Source organism: Coturnix japonica, chromosome 12 (assembly GCF_001577835.2).
Source record: "Coturnix japonica isolate 7356 chromosome 12, Coturnix japonica 2.1, whole genome shotgun sequence".
Taxonomy (NCBI): domain Eukaryota; kingdom Metazoa; phylum Chordata; class Aves; order Galliformes; family Phasianidae; genus Coturnix; species Coturnix japonica.
Genome location: NC_029527.1, coordinates 8,785,084 through 8,806,716, shown reverse-complemented (window position 1 = coordinate 8,806,716; position 21,633 = coordinate 8,785,084). Strand labels below are relative to the sequence as shown.

Genomic DNA, 21,633 nt, shown 5'->3' with positions numbered 1-21,633 from the left:
CTTATACCCCTTTTGATTTCCTTCTTGCTCTTCCTCCCCTCCGAGCAGGGGATGAAACTGGTTCAGGAATCACGAGTGAGTCCTGTCTATCGCTCCTGGCCATGAGCTGCATCTACAGCAGCGATCCAGGGGCGGGCAGAAGGTTGGTTTATTGCTCCTCAGTACCACACAGAAGGAAGTATTTGTTTTTAGAAGGTTTTCTATGCAAGAAAACATCTTTGCCAAACATAGCTACAACCAGATCAACAGGAACACCTGCAGCTTCCAATCAGGATGTCGGAACATTCAAACCATGACTGATAAACAGACACGTACTGACGGTGATACCACATACAGTCGCCTTTGTTTTGCATTCATAAGCAGTGTTTGATATTCCTTTCCCCTGTGGAATAAATGGCAAGTTCTCTTCAGAAAGCACCTACTGTTACAAGGCAGCAGTGACCTCATGCCATGTATTTTCCATAGCCACTAGCTAGGCTGTTTGCTCTTCACTTAAGAGTGGCTTCTCATGGAGCAGCAAGAACTCAGAATAGCTCATCAGGAGCCAAGTTCAGACAACTGCCATTCATTTTTCTATAGTCATTGTCCACTCGCAGGCTTCCTGTTGCTGTTACTTGTTCCCTCTTCTGTGTCTTGGTTAGCAGCGGAAATAACGTGAAACTGCACTGCCTTTCTCTGACTTACAGACACGCAGGTCAGCCCTTGGCTTCTTTAGCACCTGCTAAAAGGACTGCAACCATCTCAGCTGTCAGCACCTGGGAAACACAGCTGGCTGAGCCATCCTACCCAGAGAGGACTTTGCCCTCAGAGTGCAAGAATGTCAGTCTTGAAGGGCTGAGCAGGCAGCATTCTCTTGCACAAGGAAAGCTGCAGCTGAGAGACCCCATTCCCAATAGCAAAACTCAACCACCAGTGTAAACTCTTAACAATCCACAGGTATACAATGCAGCACTGTTGTTTGGTTTATGGTTTTTTTTTGGCTAGAACGGCCCAGAAGAACACAAGCAACAAACCACTCACCTGGCCGTGCCTGAACTGCCAGGAGAAATGCAATGAGACATCACTGTATGCAGTGTAAGTCACTGCCAGTACTGCAAACACACCTCACTAGTGGGAGCACTCCGATAAATGCTTCAGCATATAGCTGGGCTGCTTTTGTTCAGACTTGTGTATTTACTGCCCGTGTTGCCATGAGGAGAACTGGCGTGATGTAGCTCCCAGATGAGGTACAGCCTGTGCTCTGCTGTCGTCCTGGATACTGCCCTCAGCTCCAGGTACAGCCAGCACTGAGCAACCACACCTTCTGCCTCTGGGGTGCACGTGTGGCAGAGCACCAAGCTGCAGAAGGCTGCCACAATGGAGCAATGATTCACGCAGGGAGCACACACAGCTGCCCTCCCAAGTGCTGTTCTCCTCATTGTAATAATTCTGCTGTTGCTTTACATAAGAGGATTCATCAAGGAAGAGCACGAGCACAGTAAGCAGCTCTAATGACAAACTGTGCCAGCTGCAGGGCACTGCACACACACACGACCTGCTCCTGAATCTCCAGACTCCCTGCTGAGGATGAGATCCATATTTTCACCTTGATACATATCACCCCATGCAGCTCTTTTCCCAACAGCTTCCCCAACAACCTCTACTCTCCAAACCATCAACACAGAATCAGCAGCAGCCCTTCCCCAAACTACTCTTCATCTTCTAAGCACTGAAGCAGCATAGACCTAACATTGCTTACTCAGTCATGTAATAATAGCACCCAGTGGTACCAAATGATGTTGGTGCCTCAGAGCAGATGTCCCCAAAATCTTACAGTCTTACAATCAAAACCTCCAGCTCTTTTCCCATGGTTACTGAGAAAGGGCTTCACGTATCAGTGTGTACTAAACACAGCTCAGTCATTCTGAAATGCTCACACAAAGGCATTGGAGCGTGAAGTTGTTTTGCAAAGGTTTCACAGAAGTGCCTGGAAGAACCCGAGCTCCAAGTTTGGTTTGCTTATCTGCTACCATCACAGGGAGAAAACAATACCAACAAATACCAACGACTTTGTGTCAGGCCATACACAGACACGTTCAGCTGTTTAGACAGTGCTTTTCTTCAGCCAGCCATTCTTCATCCCTTCCAAGAAAAACAGCTGGACCTCACTTCTTTCCACTTGCTGTTTTGGAGTAGTTTTCATAGCACTGTTACCACAAAATACCATCTTCGAAATACTGCTGTAGAGCAGCATTTCCAGGCAGGATATAACTAAAAGAATATAAACTGAAGACAGTTCCAAACTACTGGGGAGAAGGGAGTGATTTCCAAAGCTGCTTACAAAATAGCTTGGGAATGATGGGTCAAGGAGCCTGTAAAGAAAGGGCAGCTGACTTGTACCTGCATCATAAACATCACAGGACTTACCACATCTCCACACCTGCCAGTAACATGGCTAAAGTTCCATTAGTTTTGGAAGCTTCATAATAATCAGAAAGCAACCACACATGATTGAAATATATTTTAAAGGTACCACCTGACTGTACAGACACACGAAGCTGTGTGTTATAGCACGGCAACTTCCATCCTCCTTGTCTGTATCACTCCTGCTGTTAGTTACACAGCAAACCATTGCATCTAGATTAAAATAGATGCAACCAACCAAAAATAAATAACCCAACCCCCCAAAAAAACATCAGAGCAAATCTCTCTACCTGGTTGGTAAAATAACTTCTACTGTACAGACAAAATGCAAAAATGATAAAATCAGGAGTGCAATTATAAAGGATTACACTTCACAAAGTGAAGTACTTTGATCAACGACAGACTGAAAGAATCATTTGAACTGAAAACCACAAATAAAGCTCCAGATGAAGCTCACGATGGGTGCAACGCATGAGAACTAAACAAGAGTCGATCAGCAAATTAAATCAACAGATGAAACAGTGGACTCGCTTTCACTGGAGTTAAAAGCCACACAGCAAGTCAAAGCCTTAGCACAGAGTTAACGTGGAGCCTACAGCAGTAGATGGCCAGCCCTGACAAGCTTCCCAAGCACAGAGCAGAAAAGCATGAGAAACGCTAGCACAGATTTATTTGGACTTGTAGTCTAAGCACAGTGCAAGTTTACTTTTATTTATCTAGTAAATTATGGCAACTCATTAGAGATCAGTTCCCCTTCAGTAAAATATAGAGTACTGGTAGGCTAACAGCAAACACAGTACATGTCAGTGCAGTGCTGTAAATAGAATTCCTCTTAATTTGTGATTCCAGTCTCCGCTCTGTGTCACACAGCTCTAAAATCACATCTCTCACAGCAGAAGCCTGGCCCTTACTCTCTCCTGAGGACCTGGCTGCTACTCTTTCCATAGGTCTAGAATGAACAGCAAGTTTAACACTCTGTACCTCAGAAATTACTTGTGCTACACTTTCCTGCAGACGGGTAAACTGCTGCTGTAAACTCCCGAGACATGAACTGACTTGTTTGGTGTAGTTAAGCTGTTCTTTTAGAGGAATTAAAAGAGAATCTATTTTTATGGAGTCACTCCTGTCTTCTCTTGCCAATAAAACACCTTCTTTTGTTCCTTGCGACGTCCTTGTTTGCAGAATGTTTTTCAGGTCTGCTATGACATCGCTGAGATCCTTCTGCTGCAAGTCATAGGTGGATGCCTGTTCTTTGATGGCTTCTTGCAGATTTATTGGGCCCTTCTGTGCTTCAAGCACCAAGACTTTCAGTTCCTGCAGCCTTACTCGATTAACATAGGTGGAACCAAGAACACCTATAATGGCTCCCAGTACAGAACCAATAATAGACCAGTTCTTTGTTTTTTCAGCTCTTGTCCGCTCTTTCTCATGGCTCTCCCTTACGGCCGCAGAGAAGAGAGAAAACTTTTCTCGCTCAGATTCTTCTGCATTTAAGTAGGCAGCTCGGTACCTCTTCTCTTCCTGCAAGAAACACAGTGCTTTGAAGGAAAAGCCCCACCATTCTATAACTTCAGATTATCTTTTGAGCATGTATTTCTTTTGTAAAGCAGCAGTACCACCATACAGTGATGATTTTAGTTCTACCTTTCCACAGTGATGCAGAGCTCTGTTCTTGAAATCTCATCTACACAGACCTGATCTGTTTGTTGGACAGCTCTTTTTAGTTCTTTGCTGCTGCTCTGCTTATTGATTCAGTAGATCTATTTAAGCTCAGCCATAGCTATTAACTACTTGTCTGAGCTTTGCCATAGACGTGCCATTTTCCAGGCCTGTTTCCTGCAGTTTCATTTGGATTTCTGGCTTGAGTTCTGCTATTACCACGCCTTTATCTGTGACTGATGGACTGTGCATGACTGTGCTCCTATCGCCAGCCCTGCCTGGCTCCTCCAGATGAGGTGCAGAAGGACTGCACTCTGTTGGTGCAGGACACTGCCCCTGCCTGTGCTGTGGTTCCCCCTCATCTTCTTGCTTGTTCTCCTTCATGAAGTAGCCTTGCTCTTACTGCTACCTAACAAAAGCCTTAGCAAACTACGTGGGTGCTGCAGCCAGATGGAAGGGAGATGAGAATTTTGATGGCTTAACAACCAGAATACACTTCTCTTTTGACATGAAAGACAGATGGGTTGAATCCCATCTTATTTTTCTTACATGCACCTGTCAAATGCATTCTAACAATGTTCTAGGCTTTTCAGCTTTTGTCTCCAAATGCACTACCCTGTTGTAAGACGAACATGATTTCCACATCAAATCAACCACATTACTTCAATTAAAACAAGTATCATAAAAATTAACTCTGATTACTGTATTTATATACTAAAGCACATCTGCAGAACCAGTCCCTAGTAACAGAAGCAAAGCACATCTATTTTCATCGTGTTTGCCTGCACCCAAAGACCAGAAAATTACCTGCAGCAATCTGTGTTCCAGTGTAGCCAGTTCTAAATACTGGGTGTCATCCCGAGAGACCCTGTCCAAGCGGTCCCGAACTTCCTTCAGCTTTATCTGCTGGGCTTCTACGTTTTCACGGGCCTGTCGTACTATCCCTCGAGCTATCATAAAGACATTTTCAGCCTGAGAAGAGAGATCATTTGTTTTAGAGACTTACTATCAGATAGATGTCAACTGCTAGTCGTATGGATTTCTAAAAGGAAAACAAAAGCAACACAATCCATCCTAATATAGGAGATATGCTATATACACTGAGATTACTAGACTAGAACTCAGTCATAACATCTGCACAGCCAGTTAAAGCAGAAAAAAACCCCACAGTTCTCCTTGGAGGCTCTTTTCAGCCTCACAGCCAGTCTTCCTAATGGCTTAAGTCCTAATCTTCCATTGTATTTTTTCCCATTATCTCCACATTTACCTCTGTCACTTTTCCCTGGGCCTCCCGAACTTCATTCAGCCCAACAAACTCTTCGTATTTGTCCCACCAGTTCTTGCCAGTCGTGGATATTTTCTGCAGGGAGTTTTTCCCCGCGACAGCTCCAGCCTCCGCCACTCGGTTCAGGATGCCCACAGCTGTTTCTATGGCTGATTTGGCTTCAGGTCTCTTCGGTCCAGATGAGTGATAAGTCCTCACTAAGTGTACATTCATTCTTTGCCCTCGCTTTATCAAAGAACGGTGATATTGCAGCCCACAGGACACCGATGACACACTTGATTTATACTTCATTGGCCCCATGTCTGCTAGTCAATCACTGAAGAAAAGTGCTGCAAGAGGAAGAAAGAAGTTATTAAACTAAGGCTGGTAAATCATTGAATGACTTGGGTTGGAAGGACGGATAAACCAGCACCAGTTTTGTTGGAAATATCCTCAATAATTTTTGGTCAGGACGGTATCTCTGATAAAAGCAGTTTTTATTCGTGATTGCAATGGCGGGCGCCCTGATGGCAGAAGCGCACCTATGGACATGATGTTACAGTTTTTATACCTTTTCTCCCATATGTTTTCCCCTCCCCTCTCCCCTTTGGTTGGGTATTCCAGGTTACAATTTTACCCGAGGTTTGCATTTGTTAATTACATTCTGACACTTGTTAATTCATGTGCTATCTTGTGCCAGTCAGTCGCCATCCTGCTGTTTGTTTCCAAGATGTCTCGGTACTCTTATCGTATTATATGTTATATATATATTATATGTATGTGTTATATGTATATGTTGATTTCCTTCAAAGCTTCTTCCATTCTGTCCCAGAGTTAAACAAAGAGCCTTGGGGGGGGGGGGGGGAGGGGGGCGATTCCAGTTCTTCCCCATATCTCTTCAGGCACATCCTTTAAGTATGTCATGACTCGTATGTTTTTACGGTGTACACAACAAAACATTAATACATACATTATTGTTAGTTTATACAGGCATATTGTTAATTATTTATTCCAACCTTGAGGTTGGAAGGGACCTCAAGGATCATGTAGTTCCAACCCCCCTGCCTGGCAGGGCCACCAAACATACACCTTTACTAGATCAGGTTGCCCAGGGCCCCGTCCAACCTGGCCTTGAACACCTCCAAGGACGGGGCATCCACAGCCTCCCTGGGCAGCCTGTTCCAGGGCCTAACCACTCTCCTAGTGAAGAACTTCCCCCTAACATCCAACCTACATCTTCCCTCTTTGAACTTAAAACCATTTCCCCGTGTCCTGCTATTGTCAGCCCTTTCCAAGAGTTTACTCCCCTCCTGGGAGTAATTTCCCTTCATGTATTGAAAGGCTGCAATGAGGAAAAACCAGTAGTTCTATTTCAGACAGCTGGACAGACAGGAGCTGCAGTCTTTGTACCTGTGACTTCTACCTAATAACTACAAATTGCTTCACTTACATAACGAGACCTTGAAATAAAACATTCTTATCTTATTCTAAATGCGGAAACAACATTGGATTTCCAGTTTCACACCATGACTTACACATGAAACGTTCCAGTTCTCAGCAAAGCGCAGCTGTGCCACAGATCCCTGCTTCTGTGCTGCAATGAAGCACATCAGCCATGGCTCCTCATTAACTCATTGCATTGTGACCGTGCACAGGTACCTGCAGCTGTGCAGTGAGGATGTGACTGCCATACAGCTCGCCTGGCACTTTCACATCGGAGTTTGGCATGCGGGTGGTAACAATCCTAAAAGAGAACAGACAAAGGAATGAGAAGGAGGTATTAAAGAAAGAATAAAGCTTGAAAAGGGGACATACAGGCCATTCGCATGGCGGCCCGGCTGCAGGGCCCTACCTGGCTGGGCAGCGGCCTCCGAACAGCGCCCGCTCCTGCCCGCAGGGTCGGGGTGCGACGCCGGAATCGGAAGCGGTAGAGACGGAAGCGCTACGGCGGCCTCGTGGGGTCAGACGGAAGCGGAGCGGAGCGGGGCTGGCATCATGTCGGGCCGAGAGGGTAAGGCCGGGCCTGGGGGTTGCGGGTTGTGCCTCCTCATCGCTTCTCACCGCTCCATCTCTCTTTGCAGGCGGCAAGAAGAAGCCGCTGAAGCAGCCGAAGAAGCAGACGAAGGACCTGGATGAGGTAGGGTGGTGTGTGTGGGGGGGGGCGAGGCGAGCATCGTTCCACCATCATCGTAACGTGCGATGCGGGTGGGAAACGCTTTGAGATGGACCTGAGCCTCATTGAGCCTCATTGAACCTCGCTGAACTTCATTGAACCTCATTGAGCCTCATTGAGCCTCCTGCTGCACAACCGTGGGTGTATGAGGGCTCAGAGCGGAGCTGTTTGTGATGGGGGATGCACAGGGTGTGTGTGTGAGGCAGCAGTGTTTGAATAAGGTAAATATGGCCCTTTGGAAAAGTCAATCCACGTCTTTATAAATAGAATATATCATTATAAACACATTGGAGCCTTTAAGGAGCTTTCGAACTCTGTGTTAATGTGAACAGGGTTTGATGGCTGTTGGAACGTAATGGTTTTTTTCTCATTGCTTTCAGTTATTTGCCAGCTTTTTTTCTGGGGAGGAGATACTGACGCTGTTGTTCTTTATTCAGACAGATCTGGCTTTTAAACAAAAGCAGAAGGAGGAGCAAAAGAAACTCGAGGAGATGAAAGCGAAGGCTGCTGGAAAAGGGCCCCTCAGTAAGTGAGGAGCTGCACTGATAGGAAAAGTCAAGTTGCTTGTTGGCTTATTGTTTTTGCTTGACAAACATAAAAAGAGACCTACCCCTAAGTCATTCAACACACACCAGGAGGCTGATGGCAGCTGCAGGTGATAAGTAACAAATAGAGGCTGTGTTTTGATTGTTGTTATTTTTTACTGTGCAACTTAATGTCCAAACTACTGGTGCAGGTTGTGGTTTAGGAGGTGTAACTGTGTGCCAGGCATGATAAGCTCTTCCAGAGGGATGGTGCAGAGGGATTTCTGCTCTTATTGTAGCACACCATCCTTTGTTTTCTAGGTGTATTAAGACACAGACTTTGCCAGAGTTGTGAAATTTTAACAAATCCATTACTTGGTTTCATAAAGGATTGAATTCAACTGCAGAAGATTCATGACAGAAGGGGGGAGGGGGGGAAAACCTCACAAAAAAACAACCACCTGTGACTGGAAATAAGACTGGTTTCAGTGCTCTTAAGTGAATACAAAGTATGTTCTGTCAAAGAAGAAATTTCACATACTGCATTGTGCTGGTTCACTCAGCCTGCTCTGTATTTCAGACAGCAGTAGGAAATACTGTTAATACAGTCTGTCCACTCACCTTGTACCTTTATCCTTTGCAGGGATTGTATTAGGGCTGTTAAGGGGTACATCCTGCCTGTTCCCTTTAGGTTATTCTGTATGACATCCATTAATATGGCCAGTCTCTATTCTATACTGACCTTTAAAGTTTACACTTTGCTGATTATTCTTTAGTAAACTTTAATCTTCTACAGGTCCTGGAAGCTCTGCACATCCAGGTAGCTCTGTCCTGCTATTGCCACTCCTTCTTTTATTTGGCTGAATTTTAGTTATCTGCTTGTTGTCCAATGTTTGCCAGAGCTGACAGAGATTACACTGTTGTGGGAGCTCAACTGTGCTCAAGAGCCTCAGCAAGGCAGCACTGTTAGAATCATTATATCACAGTGCAAAGTCTGCTGCTGCCTATCAGCCCTTACTGCCATTTTCTCCTTTGCACAGGTCACCCATGACACATGCTATAAAACAGAACCAAACAGCATTTACAGAAAGTGCTGCATTCAATATGTTGTGTTCTTTCACACTGCTTCAGTAATGACTGATGGTGGTGGTGTTTCTTTTGGCAGCGAGCGGTGGAATAAAGAAGTCTGGCAAAAAGTAAGACCCATTCAACTTAATGGATGTGCAGCCTTCAGAACATGAAGAGAACTCGCTGGCACTTGGGAAGCATTGTACATTTTGTTTAGTCAGAATAAAACTTTTTTGTTAAGAGATGATATTTTCTCTCTTTACTGGATGTTTTGTTTTACAAAAGGGTTAATCTGGATGCTCAGGTTTATTGCAGCTGTCCAAGATGAACCAACATACACTCTCATAGGAACCAGAAGGTATCAGAGCGCTGTGCTCCTCTCCAGCTGCAGAAGGGTGGCTGGTACATGCACAATGCTGCTCTCTCCTTAGGGGGCCGCTGCCTGCATCATTGCGAGCTCAGATAAGCTGTCCTGCAAACCCAAAGCTCTAGGGGAGGCTGAGCAAGCAGAGAACAAAGCTGCTAGCAGGATAGCAAGCATGCTTCAGATTTGGTTTGAAGGCCCTCAACATTTCCTGCAACACATGAAAAAAATATGGCTGCAAACTCCCAGTGCAATCATGAGAAAGTATTTATATTTGCATGGTTCATACCTGCTCTGAGACATCTTCAGTGCTGCCAGAGATGTCCATTATCTGCTTAGATGGGATTTTGTTCATACAGCCCTTCAGCTGAAACCAGAGCAAGTCTATAAAGGTCACAGTAACTACAAAATACCTAGCAGTGAATAGGAACGTGCTAGCAGAATTCCTCAGCAGATGCATAGAGTTAGAGTGCCACCCCATGGACACTGACTAAACCTGAGACTGCACCAAACTAAAAAGAGGGAAAAAAAAGTGTTGGTGCTGTTAGATTTGGCATAAAGACAGATTTATAACCTCTTCCTTTTAGCCATTAGTATACAGTCATTACTTTCAGGTTCTTTATTTACTCTACTCTGAAGTGCTTCAGGGAAATAAAGAATAAATGCTAATGCCATGCTGCCCAGCTAAGTTCAGGACAGCAGCAGCAGGCTGCCATTTCAATACTGGATCATTTCAGGATCTGCCATTTCAATACTGTTTCTATAGATATTACTGAACTTTTAGTACCTCCAAAGCAGAAGCCATGCCCAAAAGTACAGGCATAAGCAGTAAAGAAAGTGAACTAAACTAATTAAGCAGTGACAAAAATTACATAAATGAAGAGGAGAAAAGAACAGACAGGGTAGAAATACAGCTGTAATATAAGGTAACTTAATTCTCTAGGAAATTTATTTTCATCTACTTACACAAACTTATTTTTCCCAGATATAGGAAAATAACACTCTTGCTCAGAAGATAATTCTACTCCAGATCTTTAGAATACAATTCCTGTTTTTCCACTCAGTTCAAGTCACTTGTCTGTAATACGACAGCATATCATCTAAACTTTGGTAAAGTAGTTCCTGATTTTGTGCATCACCACTCTGTGTCTGCCCTGGAGGAGGTGCATCCTGAGTGCTGCCATCACAGGCCTGCACTGATGGTGCTGCATCCTGAGTGCTGCAGTCACAGGCCTGCACTGGTTGTGCTGCATCCTGAGTGCTGCAGTCACAGGCCTGCACTGGTGGTGGCACATCCTGGGTTCCATAACCATAAGCGTGCATTGAAAATGGCACATTTGGAGCGCCGTAGCCATAAGGCTGCATTGGTGGCATCATATGTGGGGCACCGTAGCCATAAGGCTGCACTGGTGGCAGCACATGATGAGCACCATAGCCGTAAGCTGGCATTGGTGGCAGCACATGATGAGCACCATAGCCATAAGCTGGCATTGGTGGTGGCATGTTCTGTGCCCCACAGATATAGGGGTGTGCTGATGGCAGCCCATCCTGCTCATCACTGCTGTCAGTCTCCTCTGACGTTGATCCATCTTCAGCAACGCTGCCAGAGGCTTCTGCACCTTGACCACTGTTGCTGTATGCTTGCACAGATGGTGGCACAACTTCAGCTCTGTGGGTGCTGGCCTGCGCTGATTTCTTTTGGTCCTCTGATATTTCTGGTTCTGTTCTTCCAGGGGAGGTTTCAGGACTGCTCAAATTCTGGCTGCTGTAACTATCGCCTTTCTTCTGTCCCATAAAGTAATCAGAAGGTGGTGCAAATTCTGGATCTCGCTCATCTCTGAGTTCTTCCTGCTTCTTCGACCATTGTCCAAACATCAGCTCTGTTAGAACGAGGGAAAACAGTACCTTAAATATTGATTCCAGTGAGAAAAGAGGAAACACAGGAACAAACAGAAATGCAGCTGCTTAAAGCCACCTGAAGTTATTTTCACCTGGTATACTGCTGGCTAACATGACTTCAGTAAGAAATGAATTAAGAGATTTTAATACAGTCAGACTACATATTTGTCCAGTGTAGGAGAACAGAGCAGAACTCCCATTGCTCTGGTAGAAACATTAAAAAATGAAATAATAAGAAGAAAAGCATCACGAGAGTGAGGAATTTTTTTTTATCCTTTCTTTCCTTACCTTTGCCTTTATCCCACTCACGGACATAGGGCACGCCAGGCTTTGTATCTCTTCTCTCCTGGATGACAACCTCTACCTTTCTGCTTGGTCTTGGAACTTCAGGTTCAGCTTCTACTGGACTAGTGGCTTCTTTCACCTCTACTTTGCAGAAGGAGAGAACATTTTTTGTTACTGATAAGACACAATCTCCTAGATGAATTTCATAGGCAGAATAGGAAGCCATGTTATATAGATGAGCTATTTATTATATGTAGAGCTTACAGTAGCTGAAAAAAAATCAATTGCCTAATAACCCAAAAAGAAATGAGCTGAGTATTATACTGACACTATTTCATATCTTCACATACTTACATGAACGCTCATGATTCCAAGTTATATTACTTGTGTATATAGAGTATACAGTATCTATATCTTAAAAGCCCAAGCCTGTATCAGTTGTATGCCCACCCAATAGTCAGGTACAAGATAAAACAGTAGCTATACATCTTATAAAGACGTCTATTCATACCTCCATTCTCCAGTCTTTCTGCCTCTTCTTCTAATCCTTCTTCCCTTAACTTCTTCACCTTCCGTGCTCGAAGTTTAGACAGCCTGGATTCTAGAGCTGCCTTTCTTTTTTCTTTTAACTGTTCACGTTTAGTTCTTTGATCCAGTGTCTTAACAGTAAAGAAAACCATGAATTAACATTCCTGTGTTATTATAATCAACCATGCATCTTCCTTTGCTGAAGAACTGAAAGCAATATTATCAGGTACCATGTTTCAACAGGGAACAGGAAGCACAAGTTTATGAGTCAAATGCAGGCACCACCACTGCGCATAACACAAAAAAACCCCAAACAACCAAGTCAGGATGCTCCCATACCTGCTCTCTTAGCATATCCAGTGTTGCCCGTTGTTTATGCCTTAGATCCTGGTCACGAGAAAAGGCAAAGTAACCAACACCAAGCTGTCTGGCCTCTGACAAGAAAAAAGGAAGTCAAAGTTATCCTCGGTTCACTGACAGTATACAAGCATAACACACCCTGCCTTAAATTACAGCATACAGCACACTTTTTTTTAACATCTAAAATAGGCTTAGTTAGATGATGTAGGAAGTGAAGCCTCCTGAAGGAGAGAAGAATGCCCTGGTAGTTTGAATAGTTAATACAAATCTGGTTTAAAATATATGTAAAGTTTGCCATGTGGGCAACAAGAAGTACCTTTCCCTTGCTTCCTCTAAGATTAGTCTCTGCGTGAAGGTAAGTGACATAAAGCAGGAAACGTACCATTTTCTCGAATGTCCTCATAATGAATGGGCCCCATGGGTTTTCGAAGGGCTTCTTCTTCTTCTTTTTCCCATTGCTGCCTCTGAAGTTCTCTTTTCATATCTTCAGATAACAGTGTGTTCCCATCAGGGTCCAGTCTAATTAAAAAAAGCAAAGAAAAGTGAGGGGAAATTAGGGAGTATAGAGCAAAGTTATTGGTTCCGTGGTAATAAACAGTGAAATTCAACTCTGATTGGCTCTAATCCACTCTTACAGTTTTTACAGAACACAGTAGGCACCACTTAGAGATAGTAGTGAGGAGAATGGCACGATTTCTGAAGCAAGGTTCGTGTAGAACATGTTATTAAGATGCGTCAGCAGAATTCTGTCCTTTCTCAGAGGCATCATTAAATCTTAAGCAAACACAGAATGGCTGATGAAATGTTACATGTTCACTCTTACTGTCATCTGTTTGAATGTTAGTAACCACACATAGAAGTATTTCAGATTAAATGCAAGAAGATGAAAGCCATCTGCAATAGCACAGAGCCATTCAGGTACACTAGAAATCAATTTGTACCCAGCATGGGAAGCACTTTTGTTTTCTCAAGGGAAGCATCAGTATTTCTCTTTTTGTCTAACTCGAGCAAGCTTTGCTGATAGATGCTCACGCATATCGGTCCAAAGACTGTAATTTCAAAACACTCCTATTCCCTTTTTATTTTAAGCACTAATAAGTTGCTGGTGTGAAAGTATCTTCACTTCAGTGGCTCTGCTGAGGTACCTTTAGATTACCTTCTGAAAACATTTCTCAGTGCTGCCATAATAATTTTAATCACAAAAAACACCCCAAACAAGCAGTTAAACTGCTGTTAAACCTAGAAAAAGCAGTGGATTCAACAACACAAGATTGAGAATAGGTAATACCTTTTCCCTTGAAGTTCCTGATCCATTTTAAGAATACCTGGCAAATCCTTCTTCATACAGCGTCTAGAGCGGCCCAAGGAATCAACGTAATCAACCCTGTAATGAAAGCACAGGACATTTCACACCAAACTTCTGCTTGCAGGCTTACAGGCAACAGAAGCAGTGACGCTTTCCAAAAACCCTCTGACATCTCTCAGACTCCCTATATACGTTAATTGAAAGGTAGAAGAAACTGTCAGACTCCCAAGGTCACATTCTGAATAGGCCACATGACAGTTTTACCAGAGACATTTACTCAATCTTCCTTTGAGCCACCTGTCTGCTTTGATTATAAGGTGATGTAAAGAGACGTTCAGAAGTTAAAACATCATCTAATTTTCACACCAAAATAAAGTTGGTTCTGGTACTTGCTTCCCACGGTGAAAATAACGACACAGCATTGACTTCTTACAGATATGAAACTGCTACAATATACTTCAATTAAAAATCTAAAGCCCATTTAGAAGAGCTTGATAGTATTCATTCAACATGCATAACAAAGGCTGACTAAAATGCAAGCAAAGTGTTCCTCTGAAGCACACACCACGCTTCTTAGTAACTCCTCATAGCATCGAACACTTAATTTACAGTTGTCAAAGCTGATAAAGAGCTATACTTACCATTCAGTGCTGCTAAAAGTTACCTGGCATCATGCTGCTTCTATTATCCCAAGTTAAAGAATTTACATTACAGCTCTAAGTGTAGGATTGACAACCTAATTTCCCCACAAACCAAACTTCGAGGGATCTGTACTTTCAGTAAGCTTGCTCTTTTTTATCATCTCTGTGAATATCCAGTGCCCTTTTTTATTATGTATGATCAGCAGAAAAACAATAGCTTGCATTCTTTGCAGTAAAGGTAACTACAGCTGAAGATTAATTATACCAGTATCCAAATATTTTTCATCAGAATATGGTATCACTGAGATCGACAACGTAATAACGTATGTTACTGAGGTGAGCTGTATGCCATGACAGAGAAGTACCACGTGAACAGCAGAATGTATTGGTTTAAATTTGTGACACCTTACTGTGACAAGAGCACAGAGCAGTTTGGACTCCTCATTGGATCACTGATGGTTTCATCTCAAATCTCAGTAAGACACTTAATAGCACTACATGTTATCTGCCCTTCCAACCTAGTAGTTCTCTGGTACCTGCCTGGATGTGCTCTCCTGGTTTATTTTGTTCTGGAAAATTATACTGCAAATCCTATTGTGGCCTATTAGGCTGGAGAGCCAAAGTGCTCTTTTTGATTGATTACCACCATTAAAATCTTTGTTCCATAAGCATTCTTCACATGTTGGTAAAGAAAGGGTTTAGTCAGATTGGTTTTGTAATTAATGCTAAGATCTTAGTTGAAAACATAGTAATGGGTGGATTCTATTGCACTTGTTGTCTATGTGGGAAGTAACACAAGGTACTGTCTCTTATTAAGACATGAAACAGAAAGAACCACCTCTTCTCTAAAGCCCAACAAAAAACTGTCACTGTAAGCGTTATGTGGAACAGAATTCTTTTCTCATGCAATTGCCCACTCAGCAGCACCAACCATTCTTCATCTGGGTCTTCTGGTGGTGGTATTTCCATTTCTGGCTCAATTTCCTCATCATCTGTCTCCTTTTCTAAAGTCTTTCTATCAGTTTCGTTCTGATGCAGTTCCTGTACTTCTCGCTGTTTGTCTATGATCTTCTGAGTGAAATCCACTAGGTACAAGTCTTCAGTTTCTTCATCTAAGGCAGAAAATCAATTCGTAGAGAAGAGCCGCAAAAGGAACAGAACTCAACACAAAAATCAATAGATACATCACAGGCACAATCACCTCTGCAGCTGCCAGCAATGCCCTTGTCCACACCACCAGGGAGTACCTAAATCTCACTTCAGGTCAAAAAAACTTGGAGCGGTAAGCTGGCTCCACAGTGATAACCTATATTTGTGAATACAACTTCTATGCTTTTTAAAAGCAATTATTTATGCACAGAATACAGAAAAGATACCCCTCTCCACACTACAATATTCTATGCTCATTAATTATTTCAAAGATCTGGGGGTTGTTACACAACAGTTCAAACACTTATTTGGTGCTTAGCACTTACTATGGTGGCAGAAAACAGTCACTAAAGTACTTCTTTGAAAAGTGGAGAAAAGCAGTGAGCCCACATGTGACCAAGTTGGACACTAATAAAGGGAATATTAGATACTGCAAGGAGATTTGAATTCTGGTCAATAATTATTTCTTGCAAGTGACTGAATGTGTGAAAAAAGAAAGGGCCAGATTAGGATTCTCTGTTATCTGCATGATGCAGTGCTCTTCTTCATAAAGCCCAAGAATTAGAATGCAGGACAAAAAAACAGCAATGAAATGCAAAGACTGCACTATGGAGAATACATTTTTTTCCCCCCTCTAATATTCTATATTGAAAAAGCAGATTACATTCCACCCACTTAATGACTGCCTGCATACAACAAGCTCATAGTCCTTTACGAGGACAGACTGTCCTTCAAAAAGTAATTTCACATTTCCTAGTACTTACATGATTTTCTCTCTCCAATAGCAGAATAACCCATGTTAATCACTGTATAACAGCCCCCAAAATAATTCCTCAAGGAAGAAGGCAAGCAGTGAATTCATAGTGCAGCTGCTGTAAGCCATTAGATAGTGATAGGCCAATCTTTAGGGGGAATTTTGCAAACAAGTACATGATTCTATTTTTAAATATGCTACACTAATTAATAGTAAGCTCTGTAAAAAATAATTCAATTTTAAATTAAAACAAGTAACTACTTAAATCTATCTTATATATAAATGCACACATATAACCGCTTATTTTAGATTAGCTTTGTTCACCTGGGAAATCGCCTTTTGTCATCTTCTCATACAGCTTTGCTTTCTCTTCAAGTTTCTTCCTGAGAAACAAACAAACCAACCTTTAATTTCACCAATTCCAAACACCATTCATAATGAGCCATTTATACTTAGGTAATGAGAAAAGTAATACCAGGAATGCTTGAAATATCTACTAGAAGCTGAGTAACACCTGTTGGGTTTTTGTTGTTGTATTAAAGTTTAACTGATAGTATCTGTATGGTAGAATGATACAAAGATGGTAACAAAGATAGTGACAGATACGCAAAAGGCTATTTATGAGGAAAAAGTCAACAATATGGATGTCTTCACTGGGAAATGCTGATGCAGTCTCCACCAGGAAGCAGTCTCCAAGAGATGCTGCCTTAGTGGTGGTCAGCCCTTAAATGAGGTCTAGAGGAGATGGAGTCGAGCTCCACCCCTTCCAGAAGCACAGCTAAATTACTCTCACCTGTGCTCCCACAGCTGACCCAACACTTGCCTCAGCCGATTAATCAGAGGTTCAGGCTGTGATAACCAATTTCCCATACAATAGCTAAGCCATTTAGGGGACGAATCAGATTTACAAAACAGTGAGCCATCTTCTGTCAAGTCCAAGACGTGGTTTGTGACGTGACTTCTGATGCATCACTGCCCTGGATTTTGCTTCCAAAGATGGCACTCAAATCTCAGCAGCTTTACACACTCAGATAGCTGTGATGATATGAGGGCAGATGTCTCCAGAGCATAAGAACACTTCGGTACAGCCTGTACATCACTCCCACAGAGCATGGGACTGATGCTGGTCTCACCTGTTGATCTGGTAAGAACTGCTCATCCAGAATGCACGTAACTTTTTATGTACTTTTATAAGTATTGAAAAACAAGTTGTATAAAACATTCCTTTCTTATACAGCTTAAGAATTACCTTGATTGATCTAAGGTTTGATCCTCTTCTGCCTTCTGCTCAATATCTTTCTCAGCTCGTTTTGCAACTCCTGTGTTTTGTTTGGTCCAGATGCTTGGTTTCTGTGGGAAACCATGAAACAATCAGCATTACTCAATAGAGTAAGACTTCTAAATAAGCTCTTAAACACATTTGACTTGAGACTCTACCTGCTGTGGAACACAGCAAGTACATCCTAAAAGGCCAGATTGCTGTACAATGTGATAATGAAGGTCAGGCTGAGAGGAAAAAGGAAACACATATCAGCCAAAATCTATTCTGGCAAAGTTTTCATGGGAAAAAAATGATGAATAACTGAAGTAATAACAAAGCTATGAACTGCTTGCATTCTCTCCTACTTCATTTTAGATTAAAAATACAGATTTCAGTGCCAAACAACCTTCAAGTGTGGTAACTCCAGTACTAGAAAGCTACAGAACAAATAGAAAACATATGGAAAGGAGTAAAAATGAGTGAGAATTGTCTGTTCACTGTGATGCATTGTGATAGAGAGGAGCACACAATACAGCATTTATTAAGCTCAGCAGTTCTGGATGAGTTTGCCATCTTCCCTCCTTTGGGGAAGCAAATAAGTGAGAAAGTGAGAAATAAGCATTTTTCTTTGTAGATAGAAAAGCTTTGGCTCCCCAGGAAATGAAACTTCAGAGACTACTCTGACAGGAACAGGCTGCACAAAACCCACATCTGGAAACATCCTCATGGTGGAAATTCACATGGCAATACAGCTCAGAATCCTTATTTCCTGAGATTTAAACGTGTACAAACTGCCATAGTTTAAGGGGAATGGATGACAAAAAACAGAAGATTGTTTTTACCTTATTAGTGGGTTTAGGCTTTGCGAAGATGCCGGCATCTTTCAGTAGCTTTTCCTTCTTGAATTCTTCTTGCTTGCGGAAGAGCTCAGCTTTGAGATCTACCAACTACATCACCGGCAATAGGAACAAACACATTGCCAACCATCAGCTACAGGAAACAATTATACCTCTACAGAGCAAAGCAACACAGCTATTAACAGCTATGCGAGCATTGAATTGCAGTTCTATATAGCCCTTAAAAGCAGCAATCTAATCGAGGAGGTCACTCTAAGCTTCCAGCACATATGGGAAGCAAAGCTGCTTCCTACGACAGAGCCCTACAGCAGCAGGCAACCGACCAGGCCTCGCACCACGGCAGCCCTACTTATAAGCCAAGCGGCAGCCCCTGCTGCAGATACTACCTCTCCCCTTCTCTGTTCGCTTACCGAGGAGGCAGCCACATCCAGCGGCTTCTTCCTCCGGTCCATGGCGGCCTGAGCTCACCCAGCAACACACCACCGGCTGCTTCCTCCTTTTCTTTACGGCGATATCGTAAAGCGCGGCGCTATTACGGCAGTGCTGTGTGAGCTTTGGGTCCTCCCCTATTGCTTTGCTGGGGAGGGAGGGGGTGGATGTTGCTCGTGCTCTGCATTATAGTGATAGGACTTGCTGGACTGCCAGTGCTGTAGGTGTTGAGTACTTTCAGGAGCTCAAGAGCTTCTTTATCATGAGAGTCTCATAATGTGAAGTGTTCCTGATAGTCAGACTTGGACCTGGATCTCGCCTTGTATCTGCACATGTAAAAACGTTTTGAGAATCTTGACAACCTGACTTGTAGGGCACTGTGGCTGCTCCTTAAGCTTAGTGTCTGTGGCTCCGGGATGGGAATCTTATGTGAACAGCTTTAGAAGTGTAATATTGGATAGCTGTGTAGGTACTTCAGTGCCTCGTTGTGTTCAGCAGCTCTCTATGTTGCAGGTATTATGCAGGTGGTTTTAGCAAACGTATAAAAATCACAAAGCTCTGAAGGCGACTGCAACTGTCTAAAATGCATCCTTCCTGGTTCAGTGGCATGGCCAAAATTGCAAGGGAAAGCTGTGCTACTGAGTGGTTGTATGGCTGGGTGTGAAAAAAGAATTACTCTTAGCAGTTGCAGGCCAGCACATGTTGTTGCAGAATGAAACACATGGAACTGGTGATTCTGTGGGTAGTAAAGCTCTACCTGGACATGCTTGACTCAGAATGAGTCAGTCAGTGTTGGTGATGGGCTACAAAGAATGAGCTCAAGCTACGAGGAGCTGTACCTTCCATTCTTTGTCAGTTAACACTAGCAAGACCAGTACGCTGGAACAGAGGCACATGCAGCATGGCTCTCCTACCTGCCTGCTAGAAATGTGGAGCCACTTTGTGCTGCTGTGCTTGCCTATGTGTGGGACTTGGCACTCAGTGTGCATCCAGACAGGTGGCTTCCAGAGTATTTTCTAAGTGTTGGTTCAGTAGTTCTGTGTTTTCTGAGAGCTGACAAGTTTTTGTATCTATAGCTCTCAGAAAGGCTCTGTGTCGGCCCTGATTTGTAGAAGGCTGATCTGGGGATTTTTTAATCCAGCCAACAGGCATTAATAAAATGCAAATGAAAGAGGGGGAGCAGGAATAAGAACATTTGCAAGGTGGGAAGCAAATCCAGCTTAACCTAAAGAAAGGAGGTGAGGAAGCAGGGTAACTGTGTGTATCATACAGATTCAGTTGCTTGTTTCTTACAGGGAATCAGTGAACACTTTATAAGCTACCGTGCCTGATCTAAGACTGCTGATAGCCTTGAATTCCTATGGAATAATTGATTCAGCGCTTATTAGTATGCTGCTCATTTTAGCACAAGGTTTAATTGTGTTTACTTCCACAAAGCTGCATCACCACAAAAAGCTTGTTTATTGTTGTTGAGAAAGATGGGGGATCACAGCAGTTCGTATGAAGGGGGTTTTGTATGAAACAGTGGCATCTCAGCAGCTTGCAAGATTGGTGAGAGATGTTGCACAAACTCAAAACGAATCACTTGAAAGCTCTGGTTCTGGGCTTTCCCTGTGTCTCCTCCATACAGGAAAAATAAAGAAAGGATTTAAATAGGAATCCAGTGTGGGAATACAAGAAAGACTATTCAGAGCAGAAGCTGTGGAGCAAGATAAACAGCATGAGAAAGCAAGGCTGAGAACCAAGGACATCTCTAGAAGAGAAAAGCAAAAGGAACGGCTCATGGCTCTGATTGGATAAGCACCTGCATGCATGCTTAGGAAGTGTTTGTGGATACTTTGTTAATGGGAAAGCTGGCTTTCCCATCTGCCTTTACAAAAAAGGGAACTTGTGAATATATAAAGTGACATGAGAACCTGTAATAAACTATTTGGATCATTCACATCTGAGTCCGTGACTGGTTTCCATAATCCAAAAGTAAATTATGTTGATGTCGGGGAGATTTGCTGCTCTGAGACAGATTTGCTTATCATAGAAAGTAAGAACATCAAAGCCCTGGGGCAGGATGAAACCTGACTTACTTTCCACATCTTGGCTTTAAGATGAAATAAAACTGCGGGCCAATAACGGCTGGATATTTGCGAGACACTGGTGCTAGGACACTGTGTCTTCATGCATTTTCGTAACCACTTGACACAAGGAACATAACTGTGCTTCTCTGTGGTGGAGAAATTTCTCTTGTCTTTTCTTTCTCCCAAAGTTTTCATCTCAGAAGTTGTCCTATGAAGGAATTTGGACTGTATCAACAAACACCTTTTTAATAGGGAAGGAACTTCTTGCTTTCCATAGTTTAATTCTCCAACCAACCATGCGCTTTGTCAAAGAGCCATTGTGTGAGACCACAAATAACTGTGGCAAAAGCAAAGCTGTTTGCAACTTAATTTTTGTAATGTGGACATCTCTTCCCAAGATCAAGTCCCAGCATATCTCTTTTTTACTGAGTTCTGTCTAAAGAAATCTGAAAAGTAACCTAAGTTTCTGTATTTGAGCACTGTATTATGGAAGTGCTGAGTTGGTGCAGCAAAAAGGAACAGGTGGAGGAAACCATGAAACAAACCCAAAACTTTGCTGATCATTAAGTCTAGATGGGCACTGTGGGTTAGTTGTATGTGCGTTAAAACGAGGATTTTAATTCTTTGATTAAGTGCT

At 42.9% G+C, this 21,633-nt stretch overlaps 2 protein-coding genes and 1 long non-coding RNA gene across 4 annotated transcripts; 1 reads left to right on the top strand and 2 right to left on the bottom strand.

Annotated features, from left to right (window-relative positions):
* Nucleotides 1-3,056: 3,056 nt before the first annotated feature.
* On the bottom strand, nt 3,057-7,261 carry CCDC51 (coiled-coil domain containing 51). Its single transcript, XM_015875361.2, has 5 exons — nt 7,179-7,261; nt 6,862-7,070; nt 5,330-5,676; nt 4,870-5,034; nt 3,057-3,924 (listed from the first exon to the last, which is right to left on the bottom strand). The coding sequence occupies exons 3-5, from the start codon at nt 5,645-5,647 to the stop codon at nt 3,148-3,150; spliced, it is 1,260 nt and encodes a 419-aa protein (XP_015730847.1). The 5' UTR covers nt 5,648-5,676; nt 6,862-7,070; nt 7,179-7,261; the 3' UTR covers nt 3,057-3,147.
* Nucleotides 7,239-9,338, top strand: LOC107319957. The gene is made up of 4 exons (XR_001558052.2): nt 7,239-7,337; nt 7,408-7,463; nt 7,937-8,024; nt 9,189-9,338. It is a non-coding gene; the product is annotated as an uncharacterized LOC107319957 (long non-coding RNA).
* Nucleotides 9,339-10,370: 1,032 nt separating this feature from the next.
* CCDC174 (coiled-coil domain containing 174) lies at nt 10,371-19,036 on the bottom strand. 2 transcript variants are annotated; one of them, XM_015875359.1, is made up of 11 exons: nt 18,906-19,036; nt 18,481-18,585; nt 17,627-17,727; nt 16,702-16,760; nt 15,406-15,586; nt 13,816-13,911; nt 12,910-13,046; nt 12,507-12,601; nt 12,151-12,298; nt 11,643-11,780; nt 10,371-11,335 (listed from the first exon to the last, which is right to left on the bottom strand). In XM_015875359.1, the coding sequence occupies exons 1-11, from the start codon at nt 18,945-18,947 to the stop codon at nt 10,521-10,523; spliced, it is 1,917 nt and encodes a 638-aa protein (XP_015730845.1). In that variant the 5' UTR covers nt 18,948-19,036; the 3' UTR covers nt 10,371-10,520. The 2 variants fall into 2 exon arrangements, with proteins under 2 accessions (XP_015730845.1, XP_015730846.1); XM_015875360.1 differs by lacking the exons at nt 17,627-17,727; nt 18,481-18,585; nt 18,906-19,036 and adding an exon at nt 17,014-17,032.
* Between the last annotated feature and the right edge of the window lie 2,597 nt (nt 19,037-21,633).